This window comes from Salmo salar, chromosome ssa15 (assembly GCF_905237065.1).
Source record: "Salmo salar chromosome ssa15, Ssal_v3.1, whole genome shotgun sequence".
In the NCBI taxonomy this organism is placed as follows: Eukaryota; Metazoa; Chordata; class Actinopteri; order Salmoniformes; family Salmonidae; genus Salmo; species Salmo salar.
Window position 1 is genome coordinate 89,616,316 of NC_059456.1, and position 15,036 is coordinate 89,631,351.

Below are 15,036 nucleotides of genomic sequence, written 5' to 3' on the forward strand. Positions count from 1 at the left end.
AGTGGAGAGAGGGGAACCGGCCAGACAGAGACAGCAAAGGCAGTTCGTTGCTCCAGTGCCTTTCCGTTCACCTTCACACTCCTGGGCCAGACTACACTATCATAGGACCTACTGAAGAGATGAGTCTTCAATAAAGACTTAAAGGTCGAGACCGAGTCTGCGTCTCTCACGTGGATAGGCAGACCATTCCATAAAAATGTTGCTCTGTAGGAGCCACACTGTGGTCCCGTGTGGCTCAGTTGGTAGAGCATGGTGTTTGCAACGCCAGGGTTGTGGGTTCGATTCCCACGGGGGACCAGTACAGGAAAAAAATGTATGAAATGTATGCATTCACTACTGTAAGTTGCTCTGGATAAGAGCGTCTGCTAAATTACTAAAATGTCAAATGTAAAGCCCTGCCTCCAGCTGTTTGCTTAGAAATTCTAGGGACAGTAAGGAGGCCTGCGTCTTGATTTCAAAACAAACTTCCTATTTGTCATTTTTGGACAATCAATTCATTTCCATGGGCTAATAGCAGTAAGGCCAAATTCAATGTTCCATAAAATAAATGTTTTATGCATTTCTTTTTTAGACCTACAGGGGTCCTAAAATTCTAAATTGAATAGCTAAATGATCCTTGGTATGGCCATCTTAAAACAATTCCGTATGTCAGCTTATTAGAAACCCAGCTCAGGCCCTTAGACTCTTAATGCTGGACACTTCTTTTTTTTCCTTTTTTTTCTTTTACCCCCTTTTTCTCCCCAATTTCGTGATATCCAATTGTGATCCAATTACGATCTTGTCTCATTGCTGCAACTCCCCAACGGGCTCGGGAGAGGCAAAGCTCAAGTCATGTGTCCTCTGAAACATGACCCACCAAACTACGCTTCTTAACAACCACCCGCTTAACCCAGAAGCCAGCTGCACCAATGTGTTGGAGGAAACACCGTTCAACTGACGACCGACTCAGAGGCCTTACATAGCTCATTCTAATATATCTACTACTGTACATTGCATTTTAGTTGCACTGTTTATTCACACTGCATATTTAGATTCTGAATTCTTGACATAGCTCACTCTAATATATCTCCTGCTGCACATATCATTGTTAGTATAATCTTTTCGTTATATACACGCATAGATTGCACTTGGATTACTGATAAAGTGTTACTTGGGTTGTTAATTGTAATCGTTCTGAGATTTATTGATGATTTTAGTTTTTGATTCATTTGTGTACTTGTTTGACATTTTACTGCAATGTTAGGAGCTGCTAACACAAGCATTTTGCCACACCCGCTATAACATCTACTAAACTGTGTACGCGACCAATAAACTTTGAGTTGATTTCATGGGGTAGGGGTAAACAGGAAGTCAGCGTGAGTACACATGTTTCCTGGTGTGTCCGTCTGTCTGTTTTAATATTGAACTCTGTGGTGTTTCCATAAGTGGTGCCGGACCCTGAGACAGCTGCACTATATCAACTGGCCCGACCATGGTGTCCCTGACACCATCCCTCCCATCCTGGAGCTGCTGCAGGAGATGAGATCCTACCAGGCCCATGGGGATGTGCCCATCTGCATACACTGCAGGTCAGCTCTCCAAGCTCCCACTACAAACACACACACACACACACACACACACACACACACACACACACACACACACACACACACACACACACACAAGTAGCCACCACAAGTAGCCACTATCTCACAACAGTGAATCAGTCCTGAATTACACCAACACAGTACACAGTTAACCTGAAGTTTGAATCATTGTTAGAAACTGAGAGTTAATAAAGCATGGTAAATAGTTCTACAGTTATAGGTCTCCTTTGTGGCTGATGCTAAGCAGTCATATGCTGTGGGGTCCTATCTCATGAAAAAGTGATTGATCTGTGGATAGAACACATTATTGTGGGCATCCTGTTGTAGAGCCCTTTAAGCTCAGTCACCTCCCCCTTCTCTTAGACACATAGACAGGAAGAGTGTGTGGGCGGGTGGCCAACAGACCACTGTGGGTTGTCAAACAAGCACTTGTACATCTCCCCCTCTCTCTTACTGTCTCTCGCCATGGTTACCGCTAACCTGTTATAAGGCCTTGGGTAATCTGAGAGTTTAGTGATGATGAATGTTCAAAGGGTTGTGTTTTTAAGCTCTGTCCTCCTTCAACTCAGTTGTCTGTCTTTCATGAGTAAGACGAGAGAGAGAACATTGCTTGTTTCCACACTGCAACCACAGTGTTACACATGGAAATTTCAGCGGTGGACAGCGGTCTCCTCTTTGAAAGTTGCTCAGCATGTTTGACATAGGCTTGAGTCATGTTGCACTACACTCCAGAAAAAGGAGTTTGCCATAACACACGATATGAATGATAAGGCTATAATAGGCAGTCTTTAGTATCCTAATTTAGGCCCAATTGCTACAGATTTTTTCCACTCAAGTAAGCCCCAGTCAGATGGCATAACACTTCAGTAGTCAGTTAATAGTAGTGTCTGTGTAACAGGTTGGCATCCAGGCGTGGTATAGAGAACGCGTCACAACATACCCACAACTCCTAGTAGATAGATGAACCACCAGGAACGGAATGTTCAGTCACAGGCATCAGGCATGTCCATGCCCTAGAACCATGCTCTCCTCTCTACTCAGTTACTTAACCCAGAGTCGGGGGTGAGGATAGGAAGGTATCATAATATGAAGTGACAGATCTGCTTCCTGGCATGTTTGCCTTGGAAAGAGTTCACTCTCCATGGGAGACTGGGCTGCCCTCATGTCACCTACACTACATGACCAAAAGTATATGGACACCTGCTTGTCGGACATCTCATTCCAAAATCATGGGCATTAATATAGAGTTGGTCCCCCCTTTGCTTCTATAACAGTCTCCACTCTTCTGGAAAGGCTTTCCACGAGATGTTGAAACATTGCTGTGGGGACTTGCTTCCATTCAGCCACAAGAGCATTAGCGAGGTCGGGCACTGATGTTGGCCGATTAGGCCTGGCTCGCAGTCGGAGTCAATTCATCCCAAAGGTTTTCGTTGGAGTTGAGGTCAGGGCTCTGTGCAGACCAATCAAGTTCTTCCACACCGATCTCGACACACCATATCTGTATGGACCTTGCTTTGTGCACGGGGGCATTGTCATGCTGAAACAGGAAAGGGACCTTCCCCAAACGGTTGCCACAAAGTTGGAAGTACAGAATCATCTAGAATGTCATTGTATGCAGTAGCGTTAAGATTTCCCTTCACTGGAACTAAAGGACCTAGCCATGAAAAACAGCCCCAGACCATTATTCCTTCTCCACCAAACTTTACAGTTGGCACTATGCATTGGGGCAGGTAGCGTTCTCCTGGCATCTTCCATACCCAGATTCGTCTGTCGGACTGCCAGATGAAGAAGCGGGATTCATCACTCCAGAGAAAGCTTTTCCACTGCTCCAGAGTCCAATTGCGGCAAGCTTTACACAACTCCAGCCAACGCTTGGCATTGTGCATGGTGATCAAAGGCTTGTGTGTGGCTGCTCGGCCATGGTGACGTTGCATCCAGAGGCAGTTTGGAACTCGATAGTGAGTGTCGCAACCATTCTGTGAGTTGGTACGGCCTACCTGAGTCGTTGTTTCTCTTAGACGTTTCCACTTCACAATAACAGCACTTACAGTTGACCAGGGCAGCTCTAGCAGGGCAGCAATTTGAAGAACGGACTTGTTGGAAAGGTGGCATCCTATGACGGTGCCACGTTGAAAGTCACTGAGCTCTTTAGTAACGCCATTCTACTGCGAATTTTTGTCTATTATTTTTTATAAACATTTGTTTCACCATTATTCAACCAGGTAGGCCAGTTGAGAACAAGTTCTCATTTACAACTGCGACCTGGCCAAGATAAAGCAAAGCAGTGGGACAAAAAACAACAACACAGAGTTACACATAAACAAACATACAGTCAATAACACAATAGAAAAATCTATGTACATTGTGTGCAAATGTAGAAGATTAGGGAGGTAAGGCAATAAATAGGCCATAGAGGTGTAATAATTACAATTTAGCATTAACACTGGAGTGATAGATGTGCAGATGATGATGTGCACTGGGGTGCAAAAGAGCAAAAAGATAAATAACAATATAGGGATGAGGTAGTTGGGTGTGCTATTTACAGATTGGCTGTGTACAGGTACAGTGATCGGTAAGCTGCTCTGACAGCTGATGTTTAAAGTTAGAGAGGGAGATATGTCTCCAGCTTCAGTGATTTTTGCAATTCGTTCCAGTCAATGGCAGCAGAGAACTGGAAGGAAAGGCGGCCAAAGGAAGAGTTCGCTTTGGGGATGACCAGTGAAATATACCTGCTGGAGCGCGTGCAACTGGTGGGTGTTGCTATGGTGACCAGTGAGCTGAGATAAGGCGGGCTTTACCTAGCAAAGACTTATAGATGACCTGGATCCAGTGGGTTTGGCGACGAATATGTAGCGAGGGCCAATCAACGAGAGCATACAGGTTGCAGTGGTGGGTAGTATATGGGGCTTTGGTGACAAAACAGATGGCACTGTGATAGACTACATCCAGTTTTCTGAGTAGAGTGTTGGAGCCTATTTTGTAAATGACATCGCCAAAGTCAAGGATCGGTAGGATACTCAGTTTTACGAGGGTATGTTTGGCAGCATGAGTGAAGGAGGCTTTGTTGCGAAATAGGAAGCCGTTTCTAGATTTAATTTTGGATTGGAGATGCTTAATGTGAGTCTGGAAGAAGAGTTTACAGTCTTACCAGACACCTAGGTATTTGTAGTTGTCCACAAATTCTAAGTCAGAACCGTCCAGAGTAGTGATGCTAGTCGGGCGGGAAGGTGCGGGCAGCAATCGGTTGAAGAGCATGCATTTAGTTTTACTAGCATTTAAAAGCAGTTGGAGGCCACGGAAGGAGAGTTGTATGGCATTGAAGCTCGTTTAGAGGTTTGTTAACACAGTGTCCAAAGAAGGGCCAGATGTATACAGAATGGTGTCGTCTGCATAGAGGTGGATCAGGGAATCACCAGCAGCAAGAGTGACTTCATTGATATATATAGATAAAAGAGTCGGCCCGAGAATTGAACCCTGTGGTACCCCCATAGGGACTGCCAGAGGTCCGGACAACAGGCCCTCCGATTTGACACACTGATCTCTATCTGAGAAGTAGTTGGTGAACCAGGCGAGGCAGTCATTTGAGAAAGAAAGACTATTGAGTCTTCCGATAAGAATGCAGTGATTGACAGAGTTGAAGGCCTTGGCCAGGTCAATGAAGACGGCTGCACAGTACTGTCTTTTATCGATGGCGGTTATGATATCGTTTAGGACCTTGAGCGTGGTTGAGGTGCACCCATGACCTAGCTCGGAAACCGGATTGCATAGTGGAGAAGATATGGTGGGATTCAAATGGTTGGTGATCTGTTTGTTTACTTGGCTATCGAAAATTTTAGAAAGGCAGGGCAGGATGGATATATAACAGTTTGGGTCTAGAGTGTCTCCCCCTTTGAAGAGGGGGATGACCACAGCAGCTTTCCAATCTTTGGGGATCTCAGACGATACGGAAGAAAGGTTGAACATGCTAGTAATAGGGGTTGCAACAATTTCTGCGGATCATTTTAGAAAGAGAGGGTCCAGATTGTCTAGCCCAGCTGATTTGTAGGGGTCCAGCTGTCTGGATTTGGGTGAAGGAAAATCGGGGGGGGCTTGGGCGAGTTGCTGCAGGGGGTGCAGAGCTGTTGGCCGGGTTAGAGGTAGCCAGGTGGAGAGCATGGCCAGCCGTAGAAAAATGCTTATTGAAATGGATGCCTATGGAGATTACATGGCTGTATGCTCGATTTTGAACACCTGTCAGCAATGGGTGTGGCTGAAATAGCTGAATCCAGTAATTTGATATATATAATTTTGTATATATATATATAGTGTCTATATATTACAGTCTCTGTCTCTTAGTGTGGGCCAGGAGCATGCTAAGTGAAAGGAGAGTTTGTATTTCTATAATGTAATTGTTTGTTCTTCTTAATTAGTGTACTGTATTTTATGTTGACCCTGTTCTACCTGTTTGTCCCTGCAGTGCTGGCTGTGGAAGAACAGGAGCACTGTGTGCCATCGACTACACCTGGAACCTTGTGAAAACACAGGTGAGAACTGTACCTGCCCTACCCTGTACTGTACCATCTCCTCCGAACCCGAGTGTGAGCAGAGGACCAAAGACTACTGTATCTATGTTGTGCTCTACTAAAAGCTACCGTATCTGTAACTGTATGTATGTACAGTCACCTTACTGATCGTCATTGAGTGCCTTTGTGTTTCTTTCCAGCGGCTCAAAGAAGACTTCAGCATCTATGACTTGGTTCAGGACATGCGAACACAGAGGCCTTCTGTGGTTCAGACCAAGGTAAAGTGCCTTCAGAAAGTATTCATGCCTCTTGATTTATTCCACATTTTGTAGCCTGAATTCAAAATGGATTAAATCAAAAATGTTCTCACACATCTTCACACAATACACCATAATGACAAAGTGAAAACGTCTTAAAAATGTTTGGTTAAATCATAAGTATTCACACCCCTGAGTCAGTACTTTGTAGAAGCACCTTTGGCGGTGATTACAGCTTTGAGTCATGTTGGGTATGTCTGTATCAGCTTTGCACATCTGGATTTTGGGATTTTCTCACATTCTTCCTTGCAAATTTCCTCAAGCTCTGTCAAGTTAGATGGGGAGCAGCGGTGAACAGCAATCTTCAACTCTTTCCACAGATTGTCAATGAGATTCAAGTCTGGGCTTTGGCTGGGCCACTCAAGGACTTTCACATTCTTGTTCTGAAGTCATTCCAGTGTTGCTTTGGCTGTATGCTTTGGGTCATTGTCCTGTTGTTTGCACTCTGAAGCAGGTTCTCATCAAGAATTTTCCTGTATTTGGTTCCATTCATTGTTCCCTCTATCCTTACCAGTCTCCAAGTTCCTGCCGCTAAAAAGCATCCCCATAGCATGATGCTACCACCACCATGCTTCACGGTAGAGATGGTGTTAGATGGGCTATGCATTCAGGCCAAAGAATTACATTTTTGTCTCATCAGACCGCAGCATCTTATGCCTTATGCTCTCAGTCTTTCACATGCCTTTTTGCAAACTTCAGGCACGCTGTCATGAGCCTTTTTCTCTTGAGTGGCTTCCATCTGGCCACTCTCCCATAAAGCGCAAAGTGCTGTAGAGACTTGTCCTTCTGGCAGGTTCTCCCATCTCAGCCAAGGAACTCTGTAGTTCTGTCAGAGTAGTCATTGGGTTCTTGGTCACCTCCCTGACCAAGGTCCTACTTTCCCGGTTGCTTCGTTTGGTCGGACAGACAAATATAGGCATAGTCTGGGTAGTTCCATATTTTTTCAATTTCCCAATGATGGAGACCACTGTGCTCTTGGAAGCTTTCAACACCCTAGAAACAGTTTTATACCATTCCCCAGATATATACCTCATCACAATTCTCGGAGATCAACAAACAGTTCCTTGGACTTCATGGTATAGTTTCTGCTTTGACATGCACTGTCAACTGTGGGACCTTATATAGACAGGTGTGTTACTTTCTAAATCATGTCCAAACAAGTTTTGGTGATGACAAAAGGAAATTGGATGCACATGAACGTAATTTAGTGTTGTTAGGGTCTAAATTAACCTAGTAAAACTCACGGACGATTAGTAAAGCTTAAACCAAGTTTATTCACCCATTGGGTCATACAGCTGCATAAGACATATTTCCACCAGCGGTAGTATATATACCCAAATTTGGGTGATGTCCTCCTTCTCTCTAAACATTACATCTTTATTGCTAGGCAGGAAATTAAGTGATGTCGGCCATAAACGGTTCCTTCTCCCTTAATGTGACCTGACCTGACCTTGGCCCCCTTCCTCACTAAACCACATCTATCCACCCTTATCAGTGGCTGCCACATGTGATTGCCCTTCCTTTACTCAATACATTCCCCCTACAGATAACTATTAACTTCTGGTGTACAAACTAGACTATGGCACTCAGTATTTAAATAGGATACATGATAGTTAACAATATTTAAAGTTTAGAACTCATCAGTGTCATAGCAAAACGGTGTGAATACTTACAGTACCAGTAAAACATTTGGACACACCTACTCATTCAAGGGTTTTTCTTTATTTTTTTTACTATTTTCTACATTGTAGAATAATAATGAAGACGTTAAACCTATGAAATAATACATATGGAATCATGTAGTAACCATAAAAGTGTTAAATGAGATTCTCCACCCTTTGTCTTGATGACAGCTTTGCACACTCTTGGCATTCTCTCAACCAGCTGAGCACTTGTTGCACTGCTTTTCCTTCACTCTGCAGGCCAACTCATCCCAAACCCTATCATTTGGGTTGAGGTCGGGTGATTGTGGAGGCCAAGTTATCTGATGTAGCACTCCATCACTATCCTTCTTGGTCAAATAGTCCTTACACAGCTTGGAGGTGTGTTGGGTCATTGTGCTGTTGAAAAACAAATGATAGTCCCACTAAGGGCAAACCAGATGGGATGTCGTATCGCTGCAGAATGCTGTGGTAGTCATGCTGGTTAAGTGTGCCTTGAATTCTAAATAAATCACAGACAGTGTCACCAGCAATGCACCCCCACACCATCACACCACCTCCTCCATGCTTCATGGTGGGAAGCACACATGCAGAGATCATCTGTTCACCTACTCTGTGTTTCACAAAGACAAGTTGGTTGGAACCAAAAATCTCAAATTTGACTCATCAGACAGATTTCCACTGGTCTAATGTCCATTGCTCGTGTTTATTGTCCCAAGCAAGTCTCTTCTTCTTATTGGTGTCCTTTAGTAGTGGTTTTTGAGACTGTCTCCTCCACTTCATCTACACTGATTGAGTTGACATTGAGGTGGGATTATAGAGATTATAGCTTTCACCTGGATTCATCTGGTCAGTCTCTCATGGAAAGAGCAGGTGTTCCTAATGTTTTGTACAGTACATACAGTACATACACACTGTGTGACAGGCCTCTACCTGAGACATTTTTATCACAAAGCTGTATCTTACCATCGTCTAGCACCAATCAATTCTGACATTTTAAGGTGGCAACTCCAAACTTCAGAAGCCTTTATTAAGTCTCAAATACACTACACATTTTACATTTCCTGGATTGCAGGACAGTTCTCTTGCAACAGGCCAGGGCAACTGATATGGGATCTAACACTAAAATAACTGGTTTTGTGTGTGACTACAGGAACAGTACGAGCTGGTGTACAGAACCATTAAGTTCCTGTTTGAGAAGTATCTGCAGTCCATGGCACCAGCACAGCCTTCCTGCACAGAGGTGGTGAGACAGACAGCATGTTTTGACGGGGAACAGTTATATCAAGATGAGGTGCAGAATCACTAATATTGATCACATAATGAGAAGTTATTTGGGATGCAAGGTGATTTGTAGATCAATGATTTTGCGCAGTGCGACTGTTGTGTAATCTCAAACACACACAGAGACTCTGGCTAGGGGAACCACTGGCTGTTTGGTGATGTGGTAGCAACAGGCACTAGAATAGAGCAACACAGGCACATAAACTAAGGCCAGTGATCTGTGTCGTATGTAAATACTTTCTCAGAGGGTGAATGACTAAGCGTGTGATTCTGTTGAACTGTTTAGGTGCCAGCGGCCCCCTCACCCCCTACAGCCAGTGACAGTGAGCTCTCTGACCTCAGCGAGGCGTCTGAAACTGAACAGGAACCAGAACCTGAGCCACAGCATCAAATAGAACCACAGACAGAGCACAGGTACAGAACAGTAAAGGCTTTTCCCCATCAACCATAGATCTGACAATGAAAGCTTTTTTCACGGTGCGTTGCTTCAAACCTTGATGCATATCTCTATAGAAAAATATGTCATAATAACCAATACACTTTCTCACACAGAGAGAGAAATGCCTCCACTGGCCTCTTCAATAAAATGGCTAAATAACTCATATTGTGTTGCAGGCACCCAGATAGGGAGGAGCCTGATAGGATATCAAATCACGTCTTACCAGTGGCCTTCTCTGCCTCAGCAGCGGTGCATGATGGTGACCCACTGTCTGACGCGGCTACGTGCTCCCCCTCAGTCATCCTCAATGACCTGAGAGCCAGGGACAGGCAGAGGGAACAGCAGAGACCAGACTCCCTACCAACACAGACTATTAACCAGAAACCACAACCCCTACAGACACAGACTAATAGCATGCCCATGAACCAGAGACCACCATACCTACTACCGACAAAGCCCGATACATTGCCCACCAGCCAGGACCTGAGACAAGAGCCCAGTCTCAGCATCCCCATCATAACCTCTCAGGCACTCAGGACTCAGGAAGTCTGTCAGAGAGCCATGGAGCAAAAGAAGGTGGAGAGTGATGGAGAGATCACCCGACTGGTACCACCAGTGCTCTCTGCGGTTTCCATCTCCAACCCCCTCTGTCTCACTGTGGAGGACCTCTACTTTTTACCTGACTCTTCAATGACCTCACCCCTGGCTGCTGAGGCTCCCAGAGGGGCTGATAATGAGGAGGAGCTGGCTCCACTGAGCAAGTTGACAGAGAACCCCTGTTTCAATGGTTCAAGTATGACTCTTAACGACCAGTCGATGGAACTGTCAGCCCTTGTCATCACAAACGCTGCCCCAGGTGCGCTTGTAGCTTTCTCGGATGAAGACAGTCCACCTCCATTACCTGAGAGAACCCCTGAATCATATGTACTGGCTGCTGGAACAGGTGAATGTTGTGTTGCTGTATGCTTAATCTTTTAGATCAATGAAGAATTTGAGAGTGCTTAGTTGGCTATATAAGCTATGGCTATATATATATATATATATATATATATATATATATATATATATATATATATATATATATATATATATGTACGAGTCAAAAGTTTGGACACCACAAATGAAAATATATTTTATATTTGAGATTCTTCAAAGGAGCCACCCTTTGCTTTGATGACAGCTTTGCACACTCTTGACATTCTCTCGGCATTCTCTCAACCAGCTTCATTTCATTTCATTTTTTATTTTTATTTAACCTTTATTTAACTAGGCAAGTCGCTTAAGAACAAAATCGTATTTACGATGACGGCCTACCCCGGCCAAACCTGGACGATGCTGGGCCAATTGTGCGCTGCCCTATGGGACTCCCAATCACAGCCGGATGTGATACAGCCTGTATTCAAACCAGGGACTGTAGTGATGCCTCTTGCACTGTGATGCAGTGCCTTAGACCGCTGCGCCACTCGGGTGCATTCCAGGTGAGGTAGTCACCTGGAATGCATTTCAATTAACAGGTGTGCCAAGTTAAAACTTAATTTGTGGAATTTCTTTCCTTAATGCGTTTGAGCCTATTAGTTGTTTTGTGACAAGGTAGGGGTGGTATACAGAAGGCAGCCCTATTTGGTAAAAGACCAAGTTCATATTATGGCATGAACAGCTCAAATAAGCAAAGTGAAACAACAGTCCATCCTTACTTTAAGACATGAAGGTCAGTCAAGAATTTTGAAAGTTTCTTCAAGTGCACTCGCAAAAACCATCAAGCGCTATGATGAAACAGGCTCTCATGAGGACCGCCACAGGAAAGGAAGACCCAGAGTTACCTCTGCTGCAGGGGATAAGTTTGTTAGAGTTACCAGCCTCAGAAATTGCAGCCCAAATAAATGCTTCACATAGTTCAAGTAACAGACACATCAAAATCAACTGTTCAGAGGAGACTGCGTGAATCAGGACTTCATGGTCGAATTTCTGCGAAGAAACCACTACTAAAGGACATCATTAAGAAGAAGAGACTTGCTTGGGCCAAGAAACACAAGCAATGGACATTAGACCGGTAGAAATCTGTCCTTTGGTTTGATGAGTCAAATTTGAGTTTTGGTTCCAACCGCCGTTTCTTTGTGAGAAGCAGAGTAGGTGAACAGATTATTTCTGCATGTGTGTTTTCCACCGTGAAGCATGGAGGAGGAGGTGTGATGGTGTGGGGGTGCTTTGCTGGTGACACTGTCTGTGATTTATTTAGAATTCAAGGCACACTTAACCAGCATGACTGCCACAGCATTCTGCAGCGATACACCCTCCCATTTGTTTTGGGCTTAGTGGGACTATCATTTGTTTTTCAACAGCACAATGACCCAACACACCTCCAGGCTGTGTAAGGGCTATTTGACCAAGAAGGATAGTGATGGAGTGCTGCATCAGATGACCTGGCCTCCACAATCACCCGACCTCAACCCAATTGAGATGGTTTGTGATGAGTTGGACTGCAGTGTGAAGGAAAAGAGAATGCCAAGAGTGTGTCATCAAGGCAAACGGTGGCTACTTTGAAGAATCTCAAATATATAATATAATTTTGTTTTGTTTTTTGGTTACTTAATGATTCCATGTGTTATTTCAGAGTTTTGATGTCTTCACTATTTTTCTAGAATGTAGAAGATCATAAAAAAAGAAACAACCTTGAATGACTAGGTATGTCCAAAGTTTTGACTGGTACTGTAGATATATATTAATTTCACCTTTATTTAACCAGGTAGGCTAGTTGAGAACAAGTTCTCATTTACAACTGCGACCTGGCCAAGATAAAGCACAGCAGATTGACACATACAACAACACAGAGTTACACATGGAATAAACAAACATACAGTCAATAATACAGTAGAAAAAAGAAAAAAAGTCTATATACAATGTGTGCAAATGAGGTAAGATAAGGGAGGTAAGGCAATAAATAGGCCATGGTGGCGAAGTAATTACAATATAGCAATTAATCACTGGAATGGTAGATGTGCAGAAGACGACTGCAAGTAGAGATACTGGGGTGCAAAGGAGCAAGATAAATAAATAAATACAGTATGGGGATGAGGTAGTTGGATGGGCTGTTTACAGATGGGCTATGTACATGTGCAGTGATCTGTGAGCTGCTCTGACAGCTGGTGCTTAAAGCTATTGAGGGAGATATGAGTCTCCAGCTTCAGTGATTTTTGCAGTTCGTTCCAGTCAATGGCAGCAGAGAACTGGAAGGAAAGGCGGCCAAAGGAAAAGTTTGCTTTGGGGATGACCAGTGAAATATACCTGCTGGAGCGCGTGCAACTGGTGGGTGTTGCTATGGTGACCAGTGAGCTGAGATAAGGCGGGGCTTTACCTAGCAAAGACTTATAGATGACCTGGATCCAGTGGGTTTGGCGACGAATATGTAGCGAGGGCCAATCAACGAGAGCATACAGGTTGCAGTGGTGGGTAGTATATGGGGCTTTGGCGACAAAACAGATGGCACTGTGATAGACTGCATCCAATTTGTTGAGTACAGTGTTGGAGGCTATTTTATAAATGACATCGCAGAAGTCGAGGATTGGTAGAATGGTCAGTTTTACGAGGGTATGTTTGGCAGCATGAGTGAAGGATGCTTTGTTTTGCGAAATAGGAAGCCGATTCTAGATTTAATTTTGGATTGGAGATGCTTAATGTGAGTCTGGAAGGAGAGTTTACAGTCTAACCAGACACCTAGGTATTTGTAGTTGTCCACATATTCTAAGTCAGAACCGTCCAGAGTAGTCATGCTGGACGGGTGGGCAGGTGCGGGCAATGATCGGTTGAATAGCATGCATTTAGTTTTACTTGCATTTAAGAGCAGTTGGAGGCCATGGAAGGAGAGTTGTATGGCATTGAAGCTCGTCTGGAGGTTAGTTAACACAGTGTCCAAAGAAGGGCAGGAAGTATACAGAATGGTGTCGTCTGTGTAGAGGTGGATCAGAGAATCACCAGTAGCAAGAGCGACATCATTGATGAGAGTCAGCCCGAGAATTGAACCCTGTGGCACCCCATAGACACTGCCAGAGGTCTGGACAACAGGCCCTCCGATTTGACACACTGAACTCTATCAGAAAAGAGAAACCAAGGCTGTTGAGTCTGCCAATAAGAATGTGGTGATTGACGAAAGTCGAAAGCCTTGGCCAGGTCGATGAAGACGGCTGCACAGTAATGTCTCTTATCGATGGCGGTTATGATGTCGTTTAGGACCTTGAGCGTGGCTGAAGTGCACCCATGACCAGCTCTGAAACCAGATTGCATAGCGGAGAAGGTACGGTGGGATTCGAAATGGTCGGTGATCTGTTTGTTAACTTGGCTTTCGAAGACCTTAGAAAAGCAGGGTAGGATAGATATAGGTCTGTAGCAGTTTGGGTCTAGAGTGTCTCCCACTTTGAAGAGGGGGATGACCGCGGCAGCTTTCCAATCTTTGGGAATCTCAGACGATACGAAAGAGAGGTTGAACAGGCTGGTGATAGGGGTTGCAACAATTTTGGCATATCATTTTAGAAAGAGAACGTCCAGATTGTCTAGCCCAGCTGATTTGTAGGGGTCCAGATTTTGCAGCGCTTTCAGAACATCAGCTATCTGGATTTGGGTGAAGGAGAAATGGGGAGGCTTGGGCGAGTTGCTATGGGGAGTGCAGGGCTGTTGACCGGGGTATGGGTAGCCAGGTGGAAAGCATGGCCAGTCGTAGAAAAATGCTTATTTAAATTCTCATTTACAGTGGATTTATCGGTGGTGACAGTGTTACCTAGCCTCAGTGCAGTGGGCAGCTGGGAGGAGGTGATCTTATTCTCCATGGACTTTACAGTGTCCTAGAACTTTTTTCATTTTGTAATACAGGATGCAAATTTCGGCTTGAAAAAGCTAGCCTTAGCTTTCCTAACTGCCTGTGTATATTGGTTCCTAACTTCCCTGAAACGTTGATTGTCACAGGGGCTATTCGATGCTAATGCAGAACGCCACAGGATGTTTTGTGCTGGTCAAGGGCAGTCAGGTCTCGAGAGAACCAAGGGCTATATCTGTTCCTGGTTCTACATTTTTTGGAAGGGGCATGTTTATTTAAGATGGTGAGGAAGGAACTTTTAAAGAATGACCAGGCATCCTCTACTGACGGGATGAGGTCAATATCCTTCCAGAATACCTGGGCCAGGTCGATTAGAAATGCCTGCTCACTGAAGTGTTTTAGGGAGCGTTTGACAGTGATGAGGGGTGGTTGTTTGACCGCAG

General features: G+C 44.4%; 1 protein-coding gene across 5 annotated transcripts in view; it reads left to right on the top strand.

The window, feature by feature from the left end:
- The window catches only part of ptpn22 (protein tyrosine phosphatase non-receptor type 22), a 32,686-nt gene that overhangs the window by 12,355 nt on the left and 5,295 nt on the right, over positions 1–15,036 (top strand). For 4 of the 5 annotated variants that reach the window (XR_006759294.1, XM_045696257.1, XM_014146799.2 and 1 more), the window contains exons 8-13: positions 1,426–1,568; positions 6,043–6,109; positions 6,289–6,366; positions 9,220–9,360; positions 9,637–9,764; positions 9,966–10,732. Coding sequence is in view for 4 of the 5 variants with exons in the window: in XM_045696257.1 (XP_045552213.1) it covers positions 1,426–1,568; positions 6,043–6,109; positions 6,289–6,366; positions 9,220–9,360; positions 9,637–9,764; positions 9,966–10,732 (1,324 nt within the window). In the remaining variant the exon portion in view is untranslated. The remainder of the gene's footprint in view (positions 1–1,425; positions 1,569–6,042; positions 6,110–6,288; positions 6,367–9,219; positions 9,361–9,636; positions 9,765–9,965; positions 10,733–15,036) is intronic. The other variant, XM_014146800.2, reaches the window with a different exon arrangement.